The sequence below is a fragment of the Oncorhynchus keta genome, chromosome 27, assembly GCF_023373465.1.
Source record: "Oncorhynchus keta strain PuntledgeMale-10-30-2019 chromosome 27, Oket_V2, whole genome shotgun sequence".
Lineage (NCBI taxonomy): Eukaryota > Metazoa > Chordata > Actinopteri > Salmoniformes > Salmonidae > Oncorhynchus > Oncorhynchus keta.
Window position 1 is genome coordinate 21,553,239 of NC_068447.1, and position 26,200 is coordinate 21,579,438.

Below are 26,200 nucleotides of genomic sequence, written 5' to 3' on the forward strand. Positions count from 1 at the left end.
CAATTTATCAGACTTGTTTGACAGTGCAGGTGATTGCTGACAGACTGATCTATGAAGAAACTTGCATCATCAATAAGTTACTTATTTATAGATCAGTTTACGCATTCATTATGGTTTTGATCCTCTTGAACACAGCCATTGTGAAGCATCAGATTGGAGGCCCAACCCATACCACAACCCAAGTAAGAAGCAGTGTCACAATACCATGCATTCCACATAGAGTAAGACACGACTACATATGTCAGTCTGTTTTCTTAAAGATGCACCACATACTGAGTATAACATATTTAACTAGGCAAGTCAGTTAAGAATAAATTATTATTTACAATGACAGCCTACTTCATCCAAACCCGGACGACGCTGGGCCAATTGTGCGCCGCCCTATGGGACTCCCAATCACAGCCAGATGTGATACAGCCTGGATTTGAACCAGGTACTATAAGTGACGCCTCTTGCACTGAGATGCAGTGCCATAGACCACTCGGGAGTTAGAATCCTCTGAATATATAAAAAGACAATTGGTGAATGTGGAACAGCCTTTCTTGCTTTGTTTTTACTGAGCAGTATTCTTCTAGATATGTGTCTTTTAAACCATCCTAGTTTCACTTACTGTACATGTTTAGGAAACTGAAAAGTTGTTTAAGGTAAAGGTCATCTTTATTTTAACAATATTTACAAAGTACATTGTTGTACAATTCCCAAATTATTGAATGTAGATGTAAATCAAAATGTGTGTAGTCAAGTCAGGGCAACCCCACACTCCAGCAAAGTGTGTTTTGCCAATGAAGTACAGGTAACTGCCAAAATAAAGGAAACACCAACATAGTATCTTAATAGGGCGTTGTGCCACCATGAGCCGCCAGAACTTCAATGCGCCTTGGAATACATTCATACACACCCATAAAATTAGTAATTTAATCAAATCTGTATAGTGACACCATTCGGAATTCCATCATTTGGAGTATTGTTGATGGAAAAGGCTGTTTCAGGAGCCCCTCCAGAGACCCCTCCTTTCAGAGTCACTGAGATCTCTTCTCTTCTTTATATTTGCCAAAATAATGGGCCACTGGGCATTTTTATGTATGACCCTAAGCATGATGGGATGTTAAATTGCTTAATTAACTCAGGAACCACACCTGTGTGGAAGCGTCTGCTTCGTATCCCTCATTTTCTTACGTGTTTTTTATTTTGGCATTTACCTGAATATAAACTGTTTACATCATTGGTTTTAGCTCTTCATTTAATTGTTGAAACAAATGTTTGGTCTTTGCAAAGTGCAAATTAACAGTGGTCAATTTCACACTTCGCTAGCCTAGACATATACTTCAAAAGTATGCAAAATTGAGTGGCGGGACGAGTTTTGTTGTTTTTTGAATCCCAGAATGTAGCTTTTCAATAACATGGACTACTTTTTCACGCGGAGGATTAGTCGGGCCGTGTCATTATCATAGTTTATAAATAGGTCATTGAAGAATATTCATGGTCGCGGAGTGAAAAGGCAGGTGTTTCACGGCAATTATCAAATTAAAACAAACATTTTACTAAGTTTTAGGCCAGAACTTTTTAAATTAAAGAATTTGAGTTTCCACCTTGGCCAATTCAATAAGGTAAGACATTCTACAATAATATCTGTATAAATGCATTTTTACTGCAATTTATTTCGATTTCCATTAACGTTAGTGATGCTGGGTTTGCTTGGCAATTACTAACTTCTTGGCTAGTAGCTAAAATTGTATGTTAGCAAACACATTGGGTTTCAAACAAATGCCGAACTTTTTGATGGTTTACACTAACGTTAACTTACTGCCTTCTACAACTCAGTAGTCTGTTTCAACTACTAAGCGGCTAAAATAGCTAGCTAACATTTAATGTTAGTTAGCAAGGCTGTGATGTGTCAAGGATAGGCAGTACACCTGTTGTAATGATCCAATCTTTTAGGTTTACTTGTTTTAATAAGAGAATACAAATGTACTGGCATCTAACTAACTAGCTAAGTTAATAGGTCGCTACTTTAAGTAACTGGAGAATCCATGTCAAACCTTTACACTCCCAGTGGTGGCCATGTGAGAGCAGAAATACTCATACTATCATGTTAAATAGCTAAAGTAAACTTTGGTGATCGTCATCGTGAGGTTGTCATTGTTGTGTAACAATAGTGAAGTTTTTATGGAAGGTCAAGTGTTAGTATAGACCCCACAACCAGTTCAGACAGAACTGAGTTGCCCTAAACGCCTTGATTGGCCATCCTGATCCTCAACTGGTGAACTCAATTATGTGACCCCTCCCCTCACAGCCACCCCAAGTTTGTTTTATTTATTTGCACCAAAAAAAACAAGCGATGGACAACAATACAGATACTAAATAAATAATGGGTGGAGTTGGAAACCCAAGTGCTTATATGAAAACCACACTACAAACAGACCGTGTGTCTCAAGTGCCAAAGGTCAGAACCTAACTAGCCTACAAACTTTGTAGGCAACTTCATATAATACAAAGTCAATGAAAACCAGGTGTTTTAATAGGCATATGCTTACTTTGATTTTTACCTTACGCTGATTAAGATGAGATGTTTACATGACTATTTCATACTCTGCCTACTGCCGTAATCAGTTTAATATCGAATTATCACTGCACATGTAAACGTACTGGCTGTTAGATTTTGTTGTCTGCCAGTTTCACCCCCTCCCTCTATGATCTTCACTATCTCTGTCTGCAGGATGAACAGCAGTGGTCAGTCATACCCATTGGCCTCCCTCTACGTAGGGGATCTGCATCCTGACGTCACAGAGGCCATGCTCTACCAGAAGTTCTCTCCTGCTGGGCCCATCACATCCATCCGTGTCTGCCGTGATGTCATCACTCGCAGGTCCCTAGGATACGCATACATCAACTTCCAGCAACCCGCTGATGGTAATATTATTTTTGTGATCAGATTTGTACTCTGTATCAATCATGGATAAATTGATAAGCTGATGGCAACTCGCACCATATGAGAGTTCTCTTAATTAGAGCCACTCCAAAGGTCAACTACATTAAAGTAGCTATTTGCTTTGATCAAGGGGATTTCAAGAATAATCCTGCTAATGGATTAATATTCCAATGAATACACAACTTAAATCCTATATTAGGTTATTCATGGATGTGTGTGATTAGCAGATGTCTGATGCTGTATTTCTCTTTATACGTGTCATTTTTTCCCCAGCGGAATGTGCTCTGGATACAATGAACTATGAGGTCCTCAAGGGTAGGCCTATCAGAATAATGTGGTCTCAGCGTGACCCAGGGCTACGGAAGTCAGGAGTTGGAAACATTTTTATCAAGAACATGGACGAGTCCATTGACAACAAGGCCCTGTATGACACATTCTCAGCCTTTGGGAATATTCTGTCTTGCAAGGTAGACATTGCATTCTTGTCTTTGAGTGTCAGGGCATAATTGATCTGTACATCATTTCTAACATGCACTTTTCATTTCAGGTAGTGTGTGATGAGAATGGCTCCAAAGGCTACGGCTTTGTTCACTTTGAAACCCAAGAGGCAGCCAATCGTGCCATTGATACCATGAATGGAATGCTATTGAATGACCGGAAAGTGTGAGTGAACAAATTCCTACCAAGAGCTGTTTATTCTATCTGTAAGGTACCTTTTTTTTCTTCCCTATTTTATTTACATTTCTTTCAAACAATATATAAACCACCTTGAATTTAGTGAGATGTAAGTAGGGGAAGTGCAAAGGAAATCTGTAATGGTTAGGGAGGAGGAGGGACTATTGATTTGGTCAACGCTGTATCATTCTCAGACAGTGATGCACATTTTTGCAGATAACATTTTCATGTTCTTTGCTCAGGCTAGAGACAGGTAGTGACTCTGGCATTGCAGACCCAAAGGCCCATTTCCTGGGGGGGAAATGTCAGTTGTCCACGATTAGGTGAGGGAAATGGTAGACATTTGTTCCTGTCCTTTTTTTAATTTTATTTTTTATGTTTGGTCTGTTGACCACAAAGTTGAGACTTGCAAGACTTTCTAAATTAAGCTATGAAAAAGCTTAGGCAGCAGATTATCATTCAGCATTTCAATAATTACAAGTAGTGCTTAATGTAAAATTAAAGGTATATATCAACCACTTGTCTCATATGTTGCGATGTGTTTATCAAGGTGAGAAAATCATTAAGTCTCCACACTGATATTCTGGGATGTGGAGCAGTTTGTTTGATATTTTGTAACAAGACTGATTGTAGTTTTATATTTCTCTCTCTCAACTGTCCCTGGTGACGGGTGTGGTGTTCAGTTTTGTTGGCCACTTTAAGTCCCATAAGGAGCGACAGGCTGAGTTTGGGGCCAAAGCCATGAAGTTCACCAATGTGTACATCAAGAACTTTGGCGACGACTATAGTGATGAGAAACTCCAGGAGGTCTTCTCAGCATTTGGTAAGAACATCCTGAAAGTAGGACATATGACAAGCTTTGACATTCTATTCCTTTCTTTGGGCACTAGTACAAAGTGGTGGTTGATGTTATAGCTATTTGATTTAAATGAACATTCTGAAACATCCATGCAATCAGATGTTTTGGGTGGATTGGCATGAAAGCTTATGAAATCTGGGCTCCTTCTCTGTTCTTGGACTCCTAGGCAGGACCCTCAGTGTGCGGGTGATGATGGACGAAAGGGGCCGGTCTCGTGGATTTGGCTTTGTAAACTATGAAAACCATGAGGATGCACAAAGGGTCTGTATTTAGAGTATTACCATAAAACCCCAAAGTTGCTCCCATATGTGCCATCTCCTTGTCAACCAGCAGGCTGTCATAGTGTGAAATGGGGAACATGACATCTAAAATGTGGCATTTTGAGTTGACTTTGATGGACTGCTTTTAGGCAGTTGAGGAGATGAATGGGAAAGAACTCGTTCCTGGCCGAGTTCTGTATGTGGGCCGTGCTCAGAAGAGGATGGAGCGACAGGGGGAGCTGAAACGCAAGTTTGAGCTGATCAAACAGGAACGTATCCACCGCTATCAGGTACTGTGAGGAAGTGCACACCTGTGGTATTAAGAAAAATATATTTAATATAATTTATTTTCTTGTTGATTCAGGGGGTCAATTTGTACGTCAAGAACTTGGATGATGGGTTGGATGACGAGAAACTCAGGAAGGAGTTTGCCCCTTATGGCACCATCACCAGTGCCAAGGTAGAAATACCCATACTTTTTCACGAGTAGTCATTTCTGCTATCCAATGATGTATCACAAAGGCTGAAAGAATCATGTCTGGATCCGTGTAATATCTCTGCACCTCTTAACGTCATGGTTTTCTATAACCTTTTCCTCCACTCAGGTGATGACGGACGGGGGCCACAGCAAGGGCTTTGGCTTCGTCTGTTTCTCGTCTCCCGAGGAGGCCACCAAAGCGGTAACTGAGATGAACGGCCGCATTGTGGCCACAAAGCCGCTGTACGTGGCTCTGGCCCAGCGCAAGGAGGAGCGGAAAGCCATCCTCACCAACAAATACATGCAGAGGACCATGCCTGGCCCAGTCATCGACTCCTACCAGCAGGCAGGCTACTACATGTCTGCTGTGCCTCAGGTCTGTAGTACGGTTGAAGGGAGTGGGCTGGCCCTGGAAGGGGATGTTTTTATCTGTAAGATATTGTTTTTTTTGTAGCCCCCAAGTCGCACTTTCTACAACCCGAACCCTGCGAGCACCATGAGGACATCTCCTCGCTGGGCTGCACAGCCACCCAGACCACAGGGTGAGTCGGAGGCAGATGTTTTTGAGATATTGGAGCTAAAATAAGTATATGGCTAAAGCATTACTGCTACTCTAAAATGTATATTTGTTACACAAATGTGTTTGATGCCCTATTGACATGGCATGTGTTGTGTTGCTGTCAGCACCCTACTCGGGCCAGTTTGTCAGGTCTGCTGTTCCCCGACGCGCCTCCACCCCAATCAGCACCGTCAGACAGGCCTCCACCCAGGCTCCACGCATCATAAACTACACACAGAGGATGGGTAAGGGATACACACAAGCTTACTCAAAACATATACTTGCTGTGATGCAAAAACCGAACAGTAACTAACAGACACCCCCATCTCCAGCTAACATTGGCACACAGACAGCAGGAGGTCGGGCAGGCATGTCTGGTGGTATGGTTCGAGGCACCCAGTATAAATACTCATCAGGGGTGAGGAACTTACAGCAGGTCATCACTATGCCCGCACCAATGGCAGTGCAGCAGGTAATCTCGTAAATTGCATCCTTTCCATGCAATAGCTGTGTAATTTTTTTTTTACTCGACTGTTCTTTTAGAGGTCCATCCCAGTGGTAATGTGTATTGCATTGTGTTTAATCTTTCCTGCTGTGTTGTAAGGTTGTTACCCAGCAGATTATGGAGCCAGCGGTGCATGTCAGAGGCCAGGAACCCCTCACTGCCTCCATGCTGGCTGCAGCCCCTCTCATGGAGCAGAAACAGCTGCTTGGTATGTAACTGGAATGTTATTGGGGAGTGTTCATGATCTGTGATGTTCTGCAGTCAATCCTATATTGGAGGGTGTTGAGATGCCTCACTGGCACTCTCCTCAATCTAATTTGTTCTCTTTCCCTTGGTTTGCAGGTGAGCGATTGTACCCTCTGATCCATGACTTTCACTCCAACCTGGCTGGTAAAATCACTGGGATGCTGCTGGAGATTGACAATTCTGAGCTGCTGCACATGCTGGAGTCACCAGAGTCCCTGCATTCTAAGGTACGACAAGCTTCCATTCCCTCTATCCTTTCAGATCAACTTTTACATGCAAAAAGGAAGCCACCTATGATTGTTTGGAGTTTCTTGGTGGTGTGTTATCATGGTCATAGTTGTTGTTATGCTAATCCCATGCGTTCTCTCTCTTCACTGTTCTCTCCAGGTGGATGAGGCGGTAGCTGTTCTGCAAGCCCACCAGGCCAAGGAAAACTCTCCTAAGAAGTAGAGAACCCTTTCAGGTTAGGTTATAATGAGTTAACAGTAGTTACTCTGCCAAAATTGACCATACTCATGTCATTTGTGACTGTAAAGCAGTTGTTACTGAATTTGGATTTTACATGTATTCCAGGACTCTGCGAAGAAATCGCTGAAGGAGGAAAAAGTTAAAACGAACAAAAAAATAGTAAAATTTTGTAAAGGGGGGGAGTTTTGTAAATGGCACTTTTGATTCAAATCTGAGAATTTAATTAATGTATATCTATGGGGAAGGAAAGCTGTTTGCAATGGGTTATGTTTATTCTACTTTTTGTTTAAAAAAAAGAAATGTAAAATAAGAAAATAAAGTCTTGGTGTTTTGTGCATTGAACCTGTATATCACTTCTCATTTGTTGTGCTTCATGGATCTGTGGACTGAAATCTCCTTAAATGTTCCTGTTACAGATTAGTGATCAGTTCTAATCCATAGACTATAGTGGAAAGGATTGTACTGTAATTCCGTGGCGAAGTGGGATAATGGCCTAATACACCAAGGGGATCTGAGGTGAAAACAAGCTTGAGGCAAGAGGGATCATATTTAGAAAGGAATTAGTCTGGATGTCCCAAAAACCACATGCTATTAGTGATGGACACAATCAAAATAATCTTGAGCTGAATTCAAAAGTAAACAGTCCATTCATTACCTGCCAGTCACCATTTTAATAAGTGTTTTCATAAAGGTCAATACAACATTGCAGAGCAGATTGTTTTTGGTGTGCAGTATAGCAACAATTGGTGTTATGGTACACTTTTTAATCTCTGACTTCTACTCAAAGGTTTCACCGCTGGATCTGTTTTTCTACAAAGGGACTCCTTAATGAGCTTCTTAAACTTTTGATCTCTGACCATGGATGAGAGGGCTGGGCAAGTGGGGTAACATGTCAGTTGTGATGTAATTGTAGAACAGTATGACAAAGTGGAACTTGGAAGAGGCTAATGAAGGCATTGTCCATGACCGGAGTGATGTATGACAGTATACAGATTAGCAGCTGCACCCCATGCAGTAGTATAGTCATCTGGGCCTTTCTGGCTGAAACGGGATCTGAGATTGCAGCTTTGGCTGAAAACATCACTCTGAAGTAGGTGTAGATCATTGTGATCCACACAAAGCACAGGTAAAGGATATTGGTGGCATATTTGGTGTTCTAGTTGTGAACTGAGTCAGACATTCCTATGATAGCACATCCTACCGGTAGAGAAAAATGACAGGCTTGAGGATGAAGGCAATAATGATGACATGAAGACCGGGATGGCCCCTACAACTCAAATACATGTGATAAGCACAGGTCATGTTCACTGTTCAGATCAGAGGATGCTGTAAAGGTTGACAGATGGCTACAAAGCATTCAATAGACATGACTGTCAAGTTCAGAGGCGTGTTTCATGAGATATATACACGGACAAATTTAGGAAAGGGCATACATAGGTCAAGACAATCAAGAGCACAGTCAAAGACATGATGCTATCATTGATTAGCTCCATGTACAGGATGTACCTGGAGTCGCTGTGGAAGGTCACGCTGGTGAAGGTGTACAACAGGGTGCCATTGATGAGGGCCAACAGAACCACTGTTAGGTTCTTGAATAAAGCCTCAATTAAGTCATTGCTGTCATCCCTGTGGCCTCTGGTGCAGAATCACCGAGCAATGATGAACCTGTCACTGCTACTCATCTCTCAGGCACAATAGTACTTGTTTCCAAAACACAAAGGCCAATGTATCAAATATTCTGATTTGAAATGAATCAAGAAAAACAAAAAGAATCCATGCCTACTGTTAATCATTCCTATTCCCTGAAAGTGGATACATAGAGCACTGAACATGTGTCCTATTGAATGGATGTTTGTCTTACCCCTCTGAAGGGGGCTAGAAGGCTTTCTTATAGTCAATGGTGTGGAAAACAGCAATAGCACATAGGATAAATGCATAAGACCATGTACTCACAAGGGTCCCAGCCTAATGTCAAGACCCAAAGTACAGTAAGGGGACCAAAGTTTGGGTGTGAGGTTATGGGTTCATGTTTATTGAAGTCTGAAGTTTCAACAAATCACTGCTGACCTGGGGAGTTCTACACAAACATCTTATGGGTTTAGGGGACTCTGACATTTCACATTCTTAGAAGTCTTTTGGGCCTGACTAACAGGTTATTACTAGAATGCATCACTGTCATAAGAAATTCTCTTTAGAGCCTGCTGACAAAGGTCAGGCATTATTTGATGCGAGTTTCATAATTGGCATTAATGGGAGTTAGTGCAGTCTAAAGGGAATGAATAGTGAGTTGGCAAAAAGTGGTCAAGATTATCTGAAGTTCCAAGTACAAAACTTCTCAAACTCTGCCAGTACTCTACTGCTAAATGTATTGAGTTCTCTGTCAGTACCATATCCATGGTGTAACTGTGGGTAGGAATATAATGTCCACTTGTGAATTGAAGCTTTACTGTATATTAAAACTAGAGGTTCGGCCGATTAATTAGGGCCGATTTCAAGTTTTCATAACAATCGGGAATCTGTATTTTTGGCTGATTTGTTTATACCTTTATTTAACTAGGCAAGTCAGTTAAGAACTCATTCTTATTTTCAATGACGGACTAGGAACGGTGGATTAATTGCCTCGTTCAGGGGCAGAACGACAGATTTTCACCTCGTCAGCTCGGGGGATACGATCTTGCAACTTTACAGTTAACTAGTCCAACGCAATAACGACCTGCCTCTCTTGTTGCACTCCACAAGGACTGTTGCACGAATGCAGTAAAGCCAAGGTAAATTTCTAGCTAGCATTAAACTTCTCATAAAAAAACAATCATAATCACTAGTTAACTACACATGGTTGGTGATATTATCTAGCGTGTCCTGCGTTGCATATAATCTGATTGAGCATATAAACATCTAAATATCTGACTGAGCGGTGGTAGGCAGAAGCAGGCTTGTAAACATTAATTCAAACAGCTCTTCGTTTGTGCTTCAAGCATTGCGCTGTTTATGACTTCAAGCCTATCAACTCCCGAGATGAGGCTGGTGTAACCGAAGTGAAATGGCTTGCTAGTTAGCGCGCGTTAATAGCATTTCAAACGTCACTGGCTCTGAGCCTTCTAGTAGTTGATCCCCTTGCTCTGCATGGGTAACGCTGCTTCGATGGTGGCTGTTGTCGTGTTGCTGGTTCGAGCCCAGGGAGGAGCGAGGAGAGGGACGGAAGCCACCAACTGTTACATTGGAAATACTAAAGTGCCTATAAGAACATCTAATAGTCAAAGGTTAATGAAATACAAATGGTATAGAAGGAAATAGTCCTATAATTCTATAAGTCCTATAACTTCAACCTAAAACTTCTTACCTTGGAATATTGAAGACTCATGTTAAAAGGAACCACCAGCTTTCATATGTTCTCATGTTCTGAGCAAGGAACTGAAACATTAGCTTTCTTACATAGCACATATTTCACTTTTACTTTCTTCTCCAACACTTTGTTTTTGCTTTATTTAAACCAAATTGAACACGTTTCATTATTTACTTGAGGCTAAATAGATATATTAAGTTAAAATAAGTGTTCATTCAGTATTGTTGTAATTGTCATTACAAATAAATAAAATTGGCCGATTAATCGGTATCGGCTTTTTTGGTCCTCCAATAATCAGTATCGGTGTTGAAAAAAAAATCATAATTGGTCGACCTCTAATTAAAACAGTAATTATTGAAAGGTCTGAGTGTAAACCAGCTGTTGTAAACTAGGATTTTATTACAAACACATATTTCACATCCCCCTTCATTCCAGATGAAACAATCCAATGTCAACAAGACAAAATGCACATCACATTGAACCACCGAAATCACTTATTTTGATAGTAAATTTAAATCAAGAGTTTTTACAAAATCAAGTCTTGATTACAAATGTTAAAAACTTAGTGATCTCAAACACAATGAATACCTTGAAGTTGTTAACAAAAAAATAGATCTGTTTTTGGGTGTTTGTAGGCATTGTTCTTTTCATTTAACACATTAACTGAAAAACTTATTGGGCAAATCAATTTCTAAAGCCGAACTGAATGACAAAACGTACAATGATAAGTGGTAATTGGATGAGGACAGAGCAAACTGCACTTAGAATCAGAGGTTAATTAGGTGGGGTTGTCCCCAAAATGGGTTCTTTTGTGGTCAGTTTCAACTTAAATCTACTTAGTACCCACTTTCCACTGTATAACAACTCCTTATCGCAATGCAGGTTGAAACACACAACGTAATTTGCTCAAGTGCACCAACAGAAATGTGCGGATACAGAACTGAAGCTCAGCCTGATGGCCGTCAGATTGAACAATAAAACAAATATCCTTCAAAACCTTTTGTATTTCTGAATGAAGATTGGGTGGACTGGTGCAGTATTTTGCTACTCTGGTAAATAAGTTCCCAACATATTAGCAAACATTATGTACATTTTGAAGCCCACAGGCGTTGCAACATCTACTCCATGCATGGCAGACTTATCGCCGCGAAGGCATCAGTAGCTGGGTGGCCGTTACTGAATCAGGGAAAAGGTTATGGTAGGTTGGGAGGGGTACGTACGCCGCAGTGATCATTTTACCTACGGAGAAAAAAAAAAAACTTGCATCATTACTTGTCTAACACATGAACAAGTTATTTATGAATGTAGAAAGCAGATTTCTAAAAAAAAAAAAAAAACATTCTAGCTAGAGATAAAAATGTTAATAAATCAGCAGCACAACTCACTTGAACCTAAAATAAAAGACAGTAGGAAGATTTGAGAAGCATTTAGCCTATAGAAATCCCTGATCACACTTGTAGGCGATGTTGGCTAACTAAGCTCATGCGTAGAAAGAGAAAACGCGTTTAACGGTGGTCTCGTGCCAAACTGCATGTGCAGGCCGTCAAATCAAAGGTCAATATAAAAGTTGTTTCTGTCTAAAATGTGTCAGTTTGTCACTTTTACAAGGTTGGAGTAATAACATGTTCAACTACTTGAGACATTTGCTCAAATCTAGGTTATGCCTTCACATTTCTATTAAATTATCAGCTAAGAAATTTGGCAAGCGTTCAAGGTAGTCTTGCAATGCTGTGCCTCTGGGTTTAGAAACTCTGTGCTAACATGGTACAGTTTTGTTTTGAATACTTCCCATTATTCCATGCCACAAACATAACTGATATAAATGCAAGGCATGTAAATATCAAAGAATGACCCTATAGAATGCATTGGTACAAGGATACACACCTGCAAACCACCGTCCATGTAGGGCATTCACTGCAGCCATCGCTGTTGGGATAGTGGGGCATTTTACGTACACGTTGCCCTATAAGAGAAAGGAAGCGGTAAGATAAGGGCAATAAAACATCTATCGATCTGCAACATTGCCCAAGTACCTCAAATCCACAGAGTTGAGCGCAGACTAGAGCTTTTTTTAGCTTTTTATTTTTAAATGAACCTCCGACTTGCTATGCAGTCAATACTTTCAAAATGTAAAATTCTTACACCCTTACCGTGTACCCATGTTTGGCTTCGGTTGTTGCGTGCCTTTGTTTGCTGAAATCAAATACAACTGACTCTTTCCTCATTGCTGTTGCTAAGATGGCAACTCAGCGCATGTGCCAATTGAATCTCAACAAGGAAACACTGTGGCTGTATTTCATTAATGTTTTATTAAAAAGTATGGATTTCAGTAAAAAAAGACCCGCAACAGAGTACAAACATGGGTACATGGCTTAACATTTTGAAGTAACTGCATAGAGACTTGGGTTCATAATTTTTTTAATTTTTTTTTTTTAAGTCTGCACTTGGCAATCTGCAACAGACAATTTGATGGACGCAAGGCTATAATTGATCTTGAAATTAACGTAACATTCTAAATTTGACCATTATATAAAACATGCAGCACCAAATAATTGGGGGGCAAAGTGCATAATTTGCTGGACCAGTTTAGAACTATCCACCTCTATAGTGCATTTTAAAAGGGTCTTACCTGAGGTGAGTTCTTGTCGACATATATATGGACAATGCCACCATGTTTGTTGCACTCCTCCATGACGTCATCTTGAATCTCGATGTCCCAACCAGGCTCATTTTCCCTGGAAAGAAGGCAGGTCGTTTCAACCCCTTCATCACAAACTAATGACTCGCCTAACCCAGCTTCATGAAATGAGAAGTTAAGCCCTTTTGGCTCCCAGAAAAAAAGCCATAATCAATGAGTTGACAGTTATTTAGTATCTCCACAATTGTACCCTAATCTTACATTTGGTGATGCATTTGTGAACCTAGTTCAGTGAATCAAAGCTCTAAAACAATGGTTTTCTGCCATCATGAAATGAAAAGGGGAAAGTAGTGTCTTACGACTGTGGGCTGAACATGTTGGACAGCTGTAGGCAGTGTGTAGCCAGTGGTTGAGTTGGGAGGTTCATGGCCTGGTTCATGCTTGGACCCAGGTTCATGGCAGGGTTGGCGACAGCTGTAAAAGGAGATGACAGCATCATTAACAGAGGTCCTTCTGACCAGGGGGGTCTAGTGCAGCTGAATTCCTGTCTGTTGAATTGACCATCAGCTCCTGAACAAACTGTAATTGACCCCAACCCTGCATCTGACTTAATCATCAGGTTGACTTAGTAATTTTGATTACCTCCCCCCTTTAAACAAGCAATCAACGAATACATGTAAAAGTACAGGACTGGTCTTTCTGCCATGCTGTTTCAATGTACTGTTGGACAAAATGTAGTTACACACAAGAAAACCAGATAAGATGTATAGAGAGCTTGAGAATCTTATTTGGCTTAAACAAGAAAAGCATTTATATGCATACTGTGAATTCAGTATGCATGACAGCAATGATTTCAGACCACAACAAGAAAAAAGGACCATGGGAGATTTCACTCTGGTTTGAAACATGAGAACTTGAAAGGATTTATTTTAGATGAGCATTAAATTGTGTGCAGATTTGATAAATTGTGCACTCCAATTGTGCACTTCACATTCACCTTCAGGGGGTGGGTTCAGCCTGGCTTGTATGTCTAAAATATTAGAAGAAGAGACGTTAAAAACTTGCACTTAGGCTGGAAAGGGGAAATTATTTAGGTTGTGAGGATGGAAAGATGCACAATAGATGAAGAGCATAGCCAAGACCATTTACTTACTACACTGCAGTGCACATCATACCATTAGACCTAGTTGCTACAGGTGGACATCCATAGCATAAGGCAAACACAGAGAAGCTAAGGTTCTCCTGTTTCTGCATGTTAGTTCAATATCAGCATTCCATCTAACATTATAGTGTTTCAGCAAGTTGTAAGTGTCCATTCACTTAGTAAGACAAATTGCTGGTTTTGGCAAGACAAAACACACAGGTTGACTTGAATGATGCCAACTCATTATAGGTTTCCCACCAGTTGCCCATTATATTCAATGTGCTCTTTTCACGCAGTGTCATAGTGAGGGAAGAAAACACCTTTCAGATAAGAGTACGTCTCAGATGTCTTTCACCAAAAGCTGACAACATGGCAGGTTGTTGCAGGGATGTGGTCAGAAGCGATGAACATACCACATAAAGGAGTATTGGTGGCAATGGCAGATTGGCATTTAGTGTTCACGTGTGGATCCATTAGATATATGTGGAAGAGATCATTAAAAGATAAACGATAGTGAGGAAGGATGAGAAGTCTTATGGTGGTACATTTGAGATGATCAAATACTGGTGGTCACAGAAGCAGTTTATTTGAACCCACGCAGTCTCCAGATCATTTGAACCCACGCAGTCTCCAGATCATTTGAACCCACGCAGTCTCCAGATCATTTGAACCCACGCAGTCTCCAGATCATTTGAACCCACGCAGTCTCCAGATCATTTGAACCCACTTTGCATTCATCGTTCACTGGAAACCATCCTGCCAATGGAGGTCTGACAGCTCTCGTTTGCTATGTACCTCTAGAATTAGTTATGATCAACAGCCAAAGCAAACTTAGTACATTTCACATTAGCATGAGGTATCAATAGAGCTTAAAATTCAAAATCACAGGTTTTGAACTTTTCTCCTTTGAGGAGAGGCATGTCTGCCGTGTCTTAAGATGAGGCCAGTGAGTAGTTAATTCCACAATATGTAGTGTGACATGTTACATACAGTATAGATCATGTGACTACCTGTACCAGCTGCCATGTTGCCAAAGTGGATTGAAGAGGAGTGCATGGAACCACTCATCTGTAGAGCCTGTTGTGCAGCTGGAGGAATCTGAAGACCAGTACCTGAGGGAAACAAGTATTCATTAGCATCAAGTCTGTTCAATGCTATTTAAAACAACTTGAGCACACATACTGGAGTGATGAGAGGTCAACTGGGATAACAACATCCTTGGTTGATAAAATAGGTTTTACATTTCATCAAAACAGGCGGAGATATTGAATACTTAGCTCAGCTATTACTAACTGCTGACAAATAAACCCAATGGCAATTTTGAGCACAAAAGAAACTACATTCACTCAAAAACATCAGCTAATAGCTCACCCTCTGCCAGCCGGGCCATGAGCTGCAGGCGCCCGGTGGTGCCCAGGTCAATGCCTGTCCTCTCCAGCTCGTCGTTGTCCAGGAAGGAGCTGGCGGTGGAGGAGTCGGTGCGTTCTGTCACGTTACCAACCTTCATGGGCCGTCCGGCCAGCTCAAAGCCATTCAGCTGCTCCAATGCTTTCTTAGCGCACTCTGCATCTGCAAACTACAATTAAACAAGGTCATCCAGTAAGAAATTAGCTAAATAACATGGCACACACACACTTCTGGAATCAGGAACTTACTGAGATGAAACCATATCCTTTGGATCGTGCAGTTTCACTGTCCATCATCAGCTGTATGCTCTCAATCTGTTAAGGAAAACAACATCCAGTTAGATACAACAGAGTTAGTGGAAAATTGAGGTTAACTTTTAATGGCTGCAGGGGCAGTATTGAGTAGCTTGGATGAAAGGTGCCCATATCAAACGGCCTCCTCCTCAGTCATAGTTGCTAATATTTGCATATTATTAGTAGTATTGGATAGAAAACACTGAAGTTTCTAAAACTGTTTGAATGATGTCTGTGAGTATAACAGAACTCATATTGGCAGGCAAAATCCTGAGTTGAAATAAAAAAATCTGAGCTTGTATGTATTCACCAGAGCCCCCAATGAAATCCCCTTGAGATATAAATGATGTTGCACTGCCTAGGGGTTCCACTAGATGTCAACCATCAATAGAAACTATAATGAGGCTTCTATGTTGTTGAGGGAGTGAATGAGAGCAGAATATATCAGATGTCCATCAAGCAGCCATTTTGTGACCTCACTTTTTCCTTATGGAAGTCACTTGCGTTCCATTGCTCACGAAGACAAGAATGAATACTCCGGTTGGAACTTTATTGAAGCTATATGTTAAAAAACATCCTAATGATTGATTCTGTACTTAGTTTGAAATGTTTCTTCGACCGGTAATATCACCTTTTGAAGTTTTTGTCCAATATAACGCTGACCAGAATTAGCGTTTGGATATGTATACTAAACGCTCGAACAAAAGAAGGTATTTGGACATAAATAACAGACATTTTCGAACAAAACAAACATTTGTGGACCTGGGATTCCTGGAGTGCTTTCTGATGTAGATCAAAGGTAAGGGAATATTTCTCACGTAATTTCTTGTTTATATTGACGCCATCTTTGAGGCTGTGGTGTTTTTAAATTGAGCGCAGTCTCAGATTATTGCATGCATTTCTTTTTCCTTAACGTTCTTTTTAAATCTGACACAGCGGTTGCATTAAGGAGTGGTATATCTATAATTCCATGTGTATAACTATATTATCATATACATTTATGATGAGTATTTTTGTTGAATGATGTGGCTATGCAAAATCACTTTATTTTTGGAACTAGTGAATCTAACGCACCAATGTAAACTCAGATTTTTTTTAGATAAATATGAACTTTATCAAACAAAACATGCATGTATTGTGTAACATGACGTCCTATGAGTGTCATCCGATGAAGATAATTCAAAGTTAGTGATTAATTTTATCTTTATTTCTGTTTTTTTGTGAATGCTATATTTTGCTGGAAAATGGCTGTGCTTATTGTGGTTTGGTGGAGACCTAACATAATAGTTTGTAGTGCTTTCGCTGAAAAGCCTATATGAAATCGGACACTTTAGTGGGATTAACAATGAGAATAGCTTTAAAATGATATAAGACACATGTATGTTTGAGGAATTGTAATTATGAGATTTCTGTGGTTTGAATTTTGGCGCCCTCTATTTTCACTGGTAGTTGTCATATCGATCCCTGTATCGGGATTGCATTTACATTACATTTACATTTAAGTCATTTAGCAGACGCTCTTATCCAGAGCGACTTACAAATTGGTGCATTCACCTTATGACATCCAGTGGAACAGTCACTTTACAATAGTGCATCTAAATCTTAAAGGGGGGTGAGAAGGATTACTTATCCTATCCTAGGTATTCCTTAAAGAGGTGGGGTTTCAGGTGTCTCCGGAAGGTGGTGATTGACTCCGCTATCCTGGTGTCGTGAGGGAGTTTGTTCCACCATTGGGGGGCCAGAGCAGCGAACAGTTTTGACTGGGCTGAGCGGGAACTGTACTTCCTCAGTGGTAGGGAGGCGAGCAGGCCAGAGGTGGATGAACGCAGTGCCCTTGTTTGGGTGTAGGGCCTGATCAGAGCCTGGAGGTACTGAGGTGCCGTTCCCCTCACAGCCATAACAGGTTTAACATACATGACAAGTAATGGGGTTTCCTCCTTACCCTTCCGAAAGGCTCAAAGATGCCTCGCAGCATGTCCTCTGTGATGTTGAAGTGCAGAGAGCCCACGTACAGCCGCATGGGGCCAGCATTACCCTTCTGAAGGTTGTTGGCCATTGCTGCTGCTCTGTTCTTCTCAGCCTGCACACACACACACAAATGGTGAGTCTATGCCATCTGCCAAGTTAGTTGTGAAAGGTGACATCACATTTACTAATTCCATCATTTCTAAAAATGTTATGGTTAAATCAACTACCTGAGAGGCCTGGACAATGATGGGCACTCCAAGAAGTCTCTGTCCAGTCAAGCCAATGGCCAATGGGACCGAATTCGCCTCCAGAAACTCTATGTAGGCGATGCCCTTTGACCTCCTGGAGTTTCTATCGGAGATCATCCTCACGTCTCTCACCTACAGAGGATAAAATAGCAATAGTCTGTCAGGAGTGAGCACCTTCCTATTGACCATTAGCTAAATGCTTTGTCAAAATAAAGTCTTGATCGTGACACATTTCAGGCTTCTACTTTAAAATGTGTGTAAACTGTGAATACTGACTTTCCCCACAGCAGAGAAGAAGTCCTCTAGATCTCGTGGTCGGATTCTGGCTGCCAGCTGCATACAGAACACAGTACGGGCATCCCTCTCCTCTGGGGTCAGGTTGTCAATTGGTTGCCTTGAAAAAGAAAACAGAAAAAACACGTTTTTGATGGACGGTGAGAAAGAATTCCAGTTCACAAAACTGATCTGAAACCACGAGAGCTTCTAACTAGACAATCCAGCTGTGTATCTCACCTTACTGGACTCTTGTCTTTCTTGAAGGGACTACGACTTCTTGAGCGCCTACGACTGAAAAAAGTAACAATCACAAGAGTTAGTTCTAAGACTAACAGACTTTACATTAATACTTTAATGACAAGACAGCCAACCACCAACACGTCATATCACAAAGAATTTAACTATAAAAACCTTAGTTTGTTGGCATGTGGTGGGCCAATCTTCCCTCCTGGACCACCGTTAAATTTCGGCCCCAAACTAGGGGTGTAAAACAAGGTTCAGCTCAGTATGTATGCCTACTACTGATGAAGATTATATTTCAAACTGTGTTGGTTTTTAATAAGTGTTAAGTGTATAATATGTGTTAAGTGTATATTCAATTACCAATGACCTCAACGGAGTAGGTTAATATGCCTAAGAGTACAATTCATGCCTATGTGTTCGGCATTAAGTTTCAGGGACACACTGACGGAGTGGAGGAAACGTCTCCAGCAGCATAGTAGGAATGATGAACACTTTCTCGTTCATAAAGGCGACGGTCAAAATGGGCCCTACAACAGCCTCCACCCCCACTTGGGCCTACTTTGTGTACTCTACTTCTCTTGAGAAACACAAAGGCTAACCAGCCCAGTCACATGACACTCAGCTGAAAGAGGAAGTAAGAAAGGAGTAGTAAACGGGGTTGACCTGAGGACAAAACCAGGGCTACAGCATTATTTATCCACCTCATGCCTGAACTTCCACATAGAAGCCAACCACCATACCCTAGATGTTTTTTTTACTATACCGCTGTCAATTTGTAAGTCGCTCTGGATAAGAGCGTCTGCTAAATGACTTAAATGTAAATGTAAATACAAAATCCTGTTTCATTTCATCATCAACATTTGTACTGTCAGCTTCCAAAAGGGGGAAAAATGAATTACCCACAACGAAATGATAAAGCAGACTATTCCCCACCAAAATTGGAAGATCTCTATACATACAAGGGGCTGCGGCGTCCTCTGTAGCGCCCGGCACGCTCCCTGCTGTGGGAGCCGCTGCGGCGGCGCTCCTTGCTGCGGCTGCGTTTCTTCTCCCGACTCTTGCTCCTCTTCCTGTCCCGGCTCTTCTTCCTGTCTTTGCTCTTGCTTCTGCGCTTGTCAGAGCTCGGGCTCCGACTACTCCTACTGTGGCTCCTCTTTTTCCTGGAACACAAGTTGAGATTGTCAGAGTGCAAGTCACGGAATCAAATAATACAGTTAACAGATACTTGAAACAACATCTTCTGTCCATTACTGATGTAGTTTTGTAAAGTTTACATGATTAAAACCTGACTAAAACTGTAGATAGCTAACTGACCAGATAATGTGAAGACGGTTTAACAAATAGCACAAATTTAAAACTCAGTACTTACTTCTTACTACTGCGCTCCTCATGTCCATTAGCGCTAGAGGACTTGATCTCATCCTAAGCAGGGTCGATAGAAGAACATCATGAGGACGTAGAGGAAACATTGCAAGTCGTCAGGGGTAAGGGGAGGGAACAAGAAAATACAGAATATATTCATTTAGTAAAAATACTGTTAACATTACTGATATGTTTGGAGAAGTATCTAAGGTGGTCCATCTACAGCCCCTGTAGAGTTCCACCCCCACCCCCCACCCACTGTTATAACTAAATACTGTACAGTACTCAATCCAACCAAAAGTCAAGGTGTATGGGGAAAGTATCTAACATTTTGGCATGCTACAGTAAGCCATGGTAACAGTTTGGTCATCTCAACCCCACCCCTCCTGCTTTGTCGTACCAATACCACTATCTGATCCTAAGCCCACTGAGGCCATGCTTGGCCCACAGCCACTAAAAGAGATCCTGTGGTTGGTGCCAGTCCAGTGATCTTCACCCATTTTCCTTCTTGGAATGTAAGAGTTCGATGCCACCTCTGTCACACATCTCGCCCTGAAGCAAACAGGGATTCACACTGCTTAGTAATATGGACTCCCAAGAAAAACTGAAAAGAAAAAATCCACTAGTTCAGCCTCATGTTAAATTACCTATGTTTTTTCTTTTAGTGCCGGCTGAATGGAGGTGATCCATTTTGGCTTGTATTTCATGAGGGGAAAACTATTCTTATTGGTGAAATCAATAACTAAATGTATCATGGAAATGAAATCTTGAAATGAAAATCTTAAATAAATTGTAATAAGAAAATAAACTTTGAATATTACTGGTGTTAAAAGGCATGCAAAGTCAAGATGCTGATTTACGAATCGGAATCAATAGACTTGGGCATGGAGACAGTATTCATATTTCAAAGTTATCAATAGCTTACTCTGTTGACCTCGGCAAAATCATGACTACACATTTAAGCCATATCAATGATTTGTAAAACAACGTATACTATGAGTCAGTAGACTAATCTACGAAAAGACATGTAAGGGTAAAAGTACTAACACACGTAAGGTCTATTTCAGGTCCGACTTACTTGACAACGATGCATAACAAATGTCAATGCATATAAATAGAATATGTGCCAGAACTACTGGTATCACGGTCAATCTAACAGGTGTAAACATGGTGGAACAATGCCTTTAGTTACCATGTCAACAGAAATTTTAAATACTGTCTCCTTTGCATGTGAGGTAAAATGCGCTGATTATCATCCATTTGCATTCACCTTGTTGCAACCGAACAGGTGATAGGATGTTCTAAGATGAGGCTCTTTTTGTCCTAGGGGGATCACAGTACATCAATACATTGCGCAATTACTACCTTACTTTTTTCACAGTTCACACTGGAATCAAAGGTGAATTCATGGGAGTAGAGGTGAGATATCATTAGGCAAGTCTACAAAGAAAGATAGATGGGCGTTTATTGAGAATTTTGGATTATGTCTGACTGCATCACACACCACATTCATACATTGAGAGGCACACACAATCATTTAACTATCAATAATAGCGAACTTATACATCTCTGAGCAGCAAGATGATACTAGATCAGCAAATAGTGAATGCACAAAAAAAACATACAAGCCTGGCAATTCTACCCACCTTTCTGTATGGAGCCTCTAGCATAGCCTCAATGTCAAAATCGTCTGCCATGGTCTCCTGCAAGAGAAAACAAGATACAATCAACTCATGTTTAGTCATAAGATAAAAACATTACATTCATATAGAATTCGTTAGGTATATACTGCGGCCACAGAATATAACGTTAGTTGGCAATCTAGCTAACGTTAGTTAGAAAAACTGTTAGCTAGCTACCAGTAGCTAGTTGAATGTTCTAACAATAACTACATTTTAGCTGGGCAGCTAACTAGCTAGCTAAATAGTTCCCAGCTGACAACAGAGCATCAACTGTGGAACATTCCAATACATTTGACCAACACTCCTACACGTTAGACTGCAGCTTACAGCTAGCTAATGTTAGCTAGACTAGTTATAGCTAGCTACATACAGTAGCTGATTAAGAACTATAGCTAAGACACTTAGTTAGCAAGATGTTTACTCGTAACGTAACTGGCGTTAGCTAACTAACTAGCCAACGTTCGTTTACTACTATCTGAGGAAGATGTGCAATGGTAATTTACCGCAGGGATTTGTCCCACCGTCCCGTCCCGTCTGCTTCTTTTTCTGTGACCAGAAAATGAATAGTTACCTAGCTAGCAAGCTAACCAATCAGCCAGTGAGCTAGCCTGCGAACTACCGTTGCCTCCTTCTAAAATAGGCCCAATTTGACCTCGGATTCGCCTGCTGCTGTTCCTGCCAACAACAGATTCAAAATAATCGCTCCAGAAAATGCTCTCTCTCTAGACTACGTATTACCAACGAAATGATCAGTAACAGCCCGTAAAGTATTTAGCTTTATATTAGTTCTTTCCCCTTTCAAGCGTTTGAAGTTGTTTCACAAAACAACTTCCTTTGCCTCTCTAAAATGGCGCTCTGCACTCAAGCCTCGAGGAAGGCGGGGTTGTTTGTCCGAGCTATCTAGAAAGGCTACTCCACCGCCTCTCTCTTCTCAATATGGTACTTTACCGCCACCTACCGGAAAATTAGATCAAATCACCCAAAGTGTGAAAAACAAATGCCTCCTAGGACTGCATTACCTCCCCTGCACAGATATGATCATAGAACAGAGCTATGTAGCCAACCTTTTATTTATTTATTTAGGTTTTTTCTTGTGGTGAATAAACATGTCTGGCTCTTTACGACTGTAATTTGGCTGTAGAATAACAACCTCTTTCAATTTTCAAACACTTGTTTGATGTCAGGAAATAAATTCACAAGATCAGGAGAATTTCCTAACCAGGAAAAATATTAGTCCCGAGCTAAGAGTTTTGCACTCAAGGCCTCTTTGCATGCTAAAGGGTCACCTTAGTTGCATAAAAGCTTACTGCATGTTGGCCATCAGACTTTGTGACCCTTTAAGGAGCTGTAAAATACCTTTCACCACTACACTAAACATGATCTAAATCTGAGTATACACAATAAAACATTGCAAGGAGGACTGCAGGAACAGTGTAAAGCAATAGTGGGATTGTAAAATGAGAGATTCTTTATTAATAGAGTCATCAAATTAGTGTCAATATTCTGTATTATGTGAATGTGGATGTGTCAATATTCTGTATTATGTTAATTTACATTGTATGAATGATATAATCATGTGGTTTGAGTGCCCACATTTGCAATTTTTTTGCTAACCGCAAAATTGTATTCATTCTCAGGTCATTTGACATAAAATGACCAATGTTGTACCACACTTGAAAACAAAAGCCCTCTGACCTCAATACATTTAACAGTCAGGTGTGTGAGGATACTGTAGTCAGTATGAGATGACGCACTTTTACAAACCACTAAAAATAGACAAATGGATTTCATTAAGCAGCGAGACATAGACTTGCATACTAAAACATCTTAAAATAAGTACAAATAAAAACCCAATGGTTAATTTGGTTACAAAACCAAGTTTGTGTCCATAAAACCTCTAATGTGGGATTGTAAAATAAAAAAGTGCAAGAAAGAGAAATGGATCACAGAGTACATTAACCACGAATGAGGATTTATTATATTGCTAAACTGCATGATTATCTAATCAATTTAAATGTTTTACCGTCATTCAGCATTAAACTTATTTATACAACTAAATGCATAGCTAGCACCCTATGATGCTGTCGAATCATCAGTTTTGATTTGACCATTTAGGGCCATCGGACAATCATAATGAGGCGGAACATTAAAAAATAGCTCATCATCAAAGCAGAGGTCATCTGAGGGTGATGCAAGATACGGCAGCTTCAACACAAAGCCTGTCAATATGCCCCCTAGTGCTGCCACTCCCATAGTGGAGAACACAGCTGCCATCTGGTAGAGGGCCTGTTCCCTGGCACTGCGCCCCAGACCTGGCTGCAGACCAGGGATCAACTCCTGGAGCTCCAGAAGCTTAGGATCTCCTTCCATAGGTGCCATGTGGCTAAAGATCTCATACATGCTGGGTCCATACACCTCCTCAGTGGCTGTCAGGATTGCACATATCCCTGCGGCACAGGATATGAGTCCTGTGAGGCCATGCAGGTTGTGGATACCACACTGGTCCTGGATCCGGAGGTGGCGGGCCAGGAAGGGGCTGAGGTACTTGTATCCCAGCATGCAGGCGATGCAGCCCATCACACCCAGTGCGTACGCAGCCGCAGGGGAGATCATCATGTCCACCGACGCCCCCACTGTCACCCCGCCCGCCAGGGTCACGTTCTGGATGTCGGCCATTGTAATCTTGCCATTCTTGTTGAGCATGGCAGAGAGGGCGAAGGCGGTGAGGGTGGAGGAGCTGAGGCCTATGAAGGTGTGCAGGATGGCCCTGTGCTGGTCGTCTCCCTTCAGGGTTAGAGCCGAGTTAAAGGAGGGCCAGAACACCCAGAGGAACAGGGTGCCCATAACTGACAGGATGTCTGACTGGTAGCTGGTGTTCTCCTTGGCGTGACCCTCGTTCAGACGTGGCCTGTACAGGACAAATGTTGCACCCAGGCCGAAATAGCAGGCAAACAGGTGGATGAGGATCGATCCCCCTGCATCGTTGATCCTCAGGTACTTGAGCACGGCCCATTCATTGACTGAGAACACTGGGACCTCCAGCAGGGCCATGACTAGGAGCTGCACTGGGCTGGTCTTTCCCAGGACAGCCCCGAAGGAAATGAGCACCACGGCACAGGCAAACTCAGCATTGATCAGGTTGATGACCCCCAGGTGGATCTTCCCAGCATGGCTGAACTGGAAGTAGCCCTGTACCAGGATGGCCCACTGGATGGCGAAGGTGGCCGTCAGGAAATTGAAGACCATTCCACTGAAGCCGTAGAGACGGAAGAAGGCCAGAAGGCACCCAAATCCAATGAATATCATCACCTGAATGTCAGCAAAGTATGGGTAATCTCGGTACAGTGCGTTGTCCATGGGTTTGGTCTCATTGTTCTGCAGTTTAGCATTAGCATCATTGTCATAGGTGACAAAGGCAGTGTAGAGAGCTAGGAGGAGAACCTCCAGGACCAGCACCAGGACAGGCAGTCTCACCCTCAGACTGGTGGAATGCTTTTTCATGTTGAGAGCTTTTTCAGACAAATGACCAGAATTGCTTTTCTCTGCCTTTATATCATCTCACCCTCGATAAGAAAGGCCTAGAACATTGCTGGAGTTTTTACTAAGACTGATGTGCATAGACCACACCCCCTTTGTAGAGCAACGTTACTACTTGTACTTTGGCCTTTACAATAAACCATCTCCCAGGCATTGTGTGGAAAGCTACTCTGAAATATAGTTTACCAAGTTACCAATTACTTCACACTGGAAAAAGTTGAGCTACATAATGCTACCCTGAAGATAATTATAGTTTGTTTAATTAAAGTTACTCTGAAGAAGCTGTTCACTATATCAAAACTACCTTGTGAAAAACTATAACTAAATCTAAAATGTCATATAATACAAAGTTAAGGAACATGTATGTATTAACACTGTTAATACTGTATCAAACAGTATAGTGAGATCTGTGTGACAGACAGAATGTGAGTGTGTCAGCTAGCCCAGCGGTCATTAACTACTGAAAACACTATCAACATTTGAATGTAGTTAAACTGCCAACAAGCTACTGCAAAATGTAGTTGAATTACATGTTGCGGTACTATTCCCCAACACTACTCCCAGTCAGAATCTGTTTTGCAATTTTACAACATAGCGCAACCTTCAATAAAATTATATAATGAGCACAGATGGTATACACCTGACTTCAGGATGATCATTGTAAATGAGTGTGTCACAGGTGTGATGAAAACCCTTGAGTACTGTGCATGCTTCAGCCAATGCGCTCCTAATTGAGTCCCTGCTAATTGATTGATTCAATGAGAACTGTGATTGTCTCCATGTTTTTCCATGCCTGTTTTTAACCCTTGTTTTGGTCGTTTGAGATGTGGCTGTGTTTGGGAGGGAAGCAGCTGTTTCGTTACGAGAAGGATGATGTGACAGATGATGCGATACCCTGAGTTTTAGGTAGTTGTAATGCTTTCCCTCCACCAGCACTGAAACTTGTTTTAATTTGATTTGATTGTAAAATTGTTTTGTGTTCTGGACTCCCATTTTTGTGCAAAGCTAACACTAACTAGTTTATTTATGAGAACTGGCCCTTCCTATGTTCTTCCCCTGAATCCCAAACGTAAAGAACCT

General features: G+C 41.3%; 3 protein-coding genes across 8 annotated transcripts; 1 reads left to right on the forward strand and 2 right to left on the reverse strand.

The window, feature by feature from the left end:
• The first annotated feature begins 1,181 nt into the window (after positions 1-1,181).
• Positions 1,182-7,321, forward strand: pabpc1l (poly(A) binding protein, cytoplasmic 1-like). 2 transcript variants are annotated; one of them, XM_035766407.2, is made up of 17 exons: positions 1,182-1,607; positions 2,717-2,910; positions 3,203-3,396; positions 3,477-3,592; positions 3,847-3,927; positions 4,288-4,427; positions 4,630-4,724; positions 4,873-5,013; positions 5,088-5,183; positions 5,329-5,577; positions 5,656-5,743; positions 5,886-6,005; positions 6,093-6,232; positions 6,365-6,473; positions 6,608-6,738; positions 6,899-6,974; positions 7,085-7,321. In XM_035766407.2, the coding sequence occupies exons 2-16, from the start codon at positions 2,718-2,720 to the stop codon at positions 6,959-6,961; spliced, it is 1,956 nt and encodes a 651-aa protein (XP_035622300.1). In that variant the 5' UTR covers positions 1,182-1,607; position 2,717; the 3' UTR covers positions 6,962-6,974; positions 7,085-7,321. The 2 variants fall into 2 exon arrangements, with proteins under 2 accessions (XP_035622300.1, XP_035622303.1); XM_035766410.2 differs by lacking the exon at positions 3,847-3,927 and having other exon boundaries at positions 1,185-1,607.
• Positions 7,322-10,701: 3,380 nt separating this feature from the next.
• On the reverse strand, positions 10,702-22,467 carry LOC118379367 (RNA-binding protein 39-like). 5 transcript variants are annotated; one of them, XM_052481922.1, is made up of 17 exons: positions 22,087-22,465; positions 21,548-21,604; positions 21,172-21,224; positions 19,909-20,453; positions 19,499-19,699; positions 18,708-18,773; positions 18,534-18,587; positions 18,297-18,414; positions 18,000-18,152; positions 17,747-17,884; positions 15,760-15,825; positions 15,476-15,680; positions 15,115-15,216; positions 13,320-13,434; positions 12,952-13,057; positions 12,207-12,285; positions 10,702-11,561 (listed from the first exon to the last, which is right to left on the reverse strand). In XM_052481922.1, exons 8-17 carry the CDS (start codon positions 18,357-18,359, stop codon positions 11,461-11,463), a joined length of 1,128 nt encoding a protein of 375 aa, XP_052337882.1. In that variant the 5' UTR covers positions 18,360-18,414; positions 18,534-18,587; positions 18,708-18,773; positions 19,499-19,699; positions 19,909-20,453; positions 21,172-21,224; positions 21,548-21,604; positions 22,087-22,465; the 3' UTR covers positions 10,702-11,460. The 5 variants fall into 5 exon arrangements, with proteins under 5 accessions (XP_052337882.1, XP_035622293.1, XP_035622288.1 ...); XM_035766400.2 differs by lacking the exon at positions 21,172-21,224 and adding an exon at positions 21,272-21,341; XM_035766395.2 differs by lacking the exon at positions 21,172-21,224 and having other exon boundaries at positions 19,909-19,961; positions 22,087-22,466.
• A 532-nt stretch (positions 22,468-22,999) lies between these two features.
• rh50 (Rh50-like protein) lies at positions 23,000-25,712 on the reverse strand. The gene has a single exon (XM_035766401.2). The coding sequence runs from the start codon at positions 25,082-25,084 to the stop codon at positions 23,657-23,659; it is 1,428 nt and encodes a 475-aa protein (XP_035622294.1). The 5' UTR covers positions 25,085-25,712; the 3' UTR covers positions 23,000-23,656.
• Between the last annotated feature and the right edge of the window lie 488 nt (positions 25,713-26,200).

What these genes read in the sequence shown, in the direction of transcription:
- pabpc1l (XM_035766407.2), top strand. Translation starts at nt 2,718, where the DNA reads ATGAACAGCAGTGGTCAGTCATACCCATTGGCCTCCCTCTACGTAGGG. An exon ending in GGAGGTCTTCTCAGCATTTG is followed by an intron (nt 4,428 to 4,629) that starts GTAAGAACATCC and finishes TTGGACTCCTAG; the next exon opens with GCAGGACCCTCAGTGTGCGG. An exon ending in AACGTATCCACCGCTATCAG is followed by an intron (nt 5,014 to 5,087) that starts GTACTGTGAGGA and finishes TTGTTGATTCAG; the next exon opens with GGGGTCAATTTGTACGTCAA.
- LOC118379367 (XM_035766395.2), bottom strand. Translation starts at nt 21,598, where the DNA reads ATGGCAGACGATTTTGACATTGAGGCTATGCTAGAGGCTCCATACAGA. An exon ending in AAAGACAAGAGTCCAGTAAG is followed by an intron (nt 18,415 to 18,533) that starts GTGAGATACACA and finishes TTCTTTTTCAAG; the next exon opens with GCAACCAATTGACAACCTGA. An exon ending in CAACATGGCAGCTGGTACAG is followed by an intron (nt 13,435 to 15,114) that starts GTAGTCACATGA and finishes CTCCTTTTACAG; the next exon opens with CTGTCGCCAACCCTGCCATG.
- rh50 (XM_035766401.2), bottom strand. Translation starts at nt 25,084, where the DNA reads ATGAAAAAGCATTCCACCAGTCTGAGGGTGAGACTGCCTGTCCTGGTG.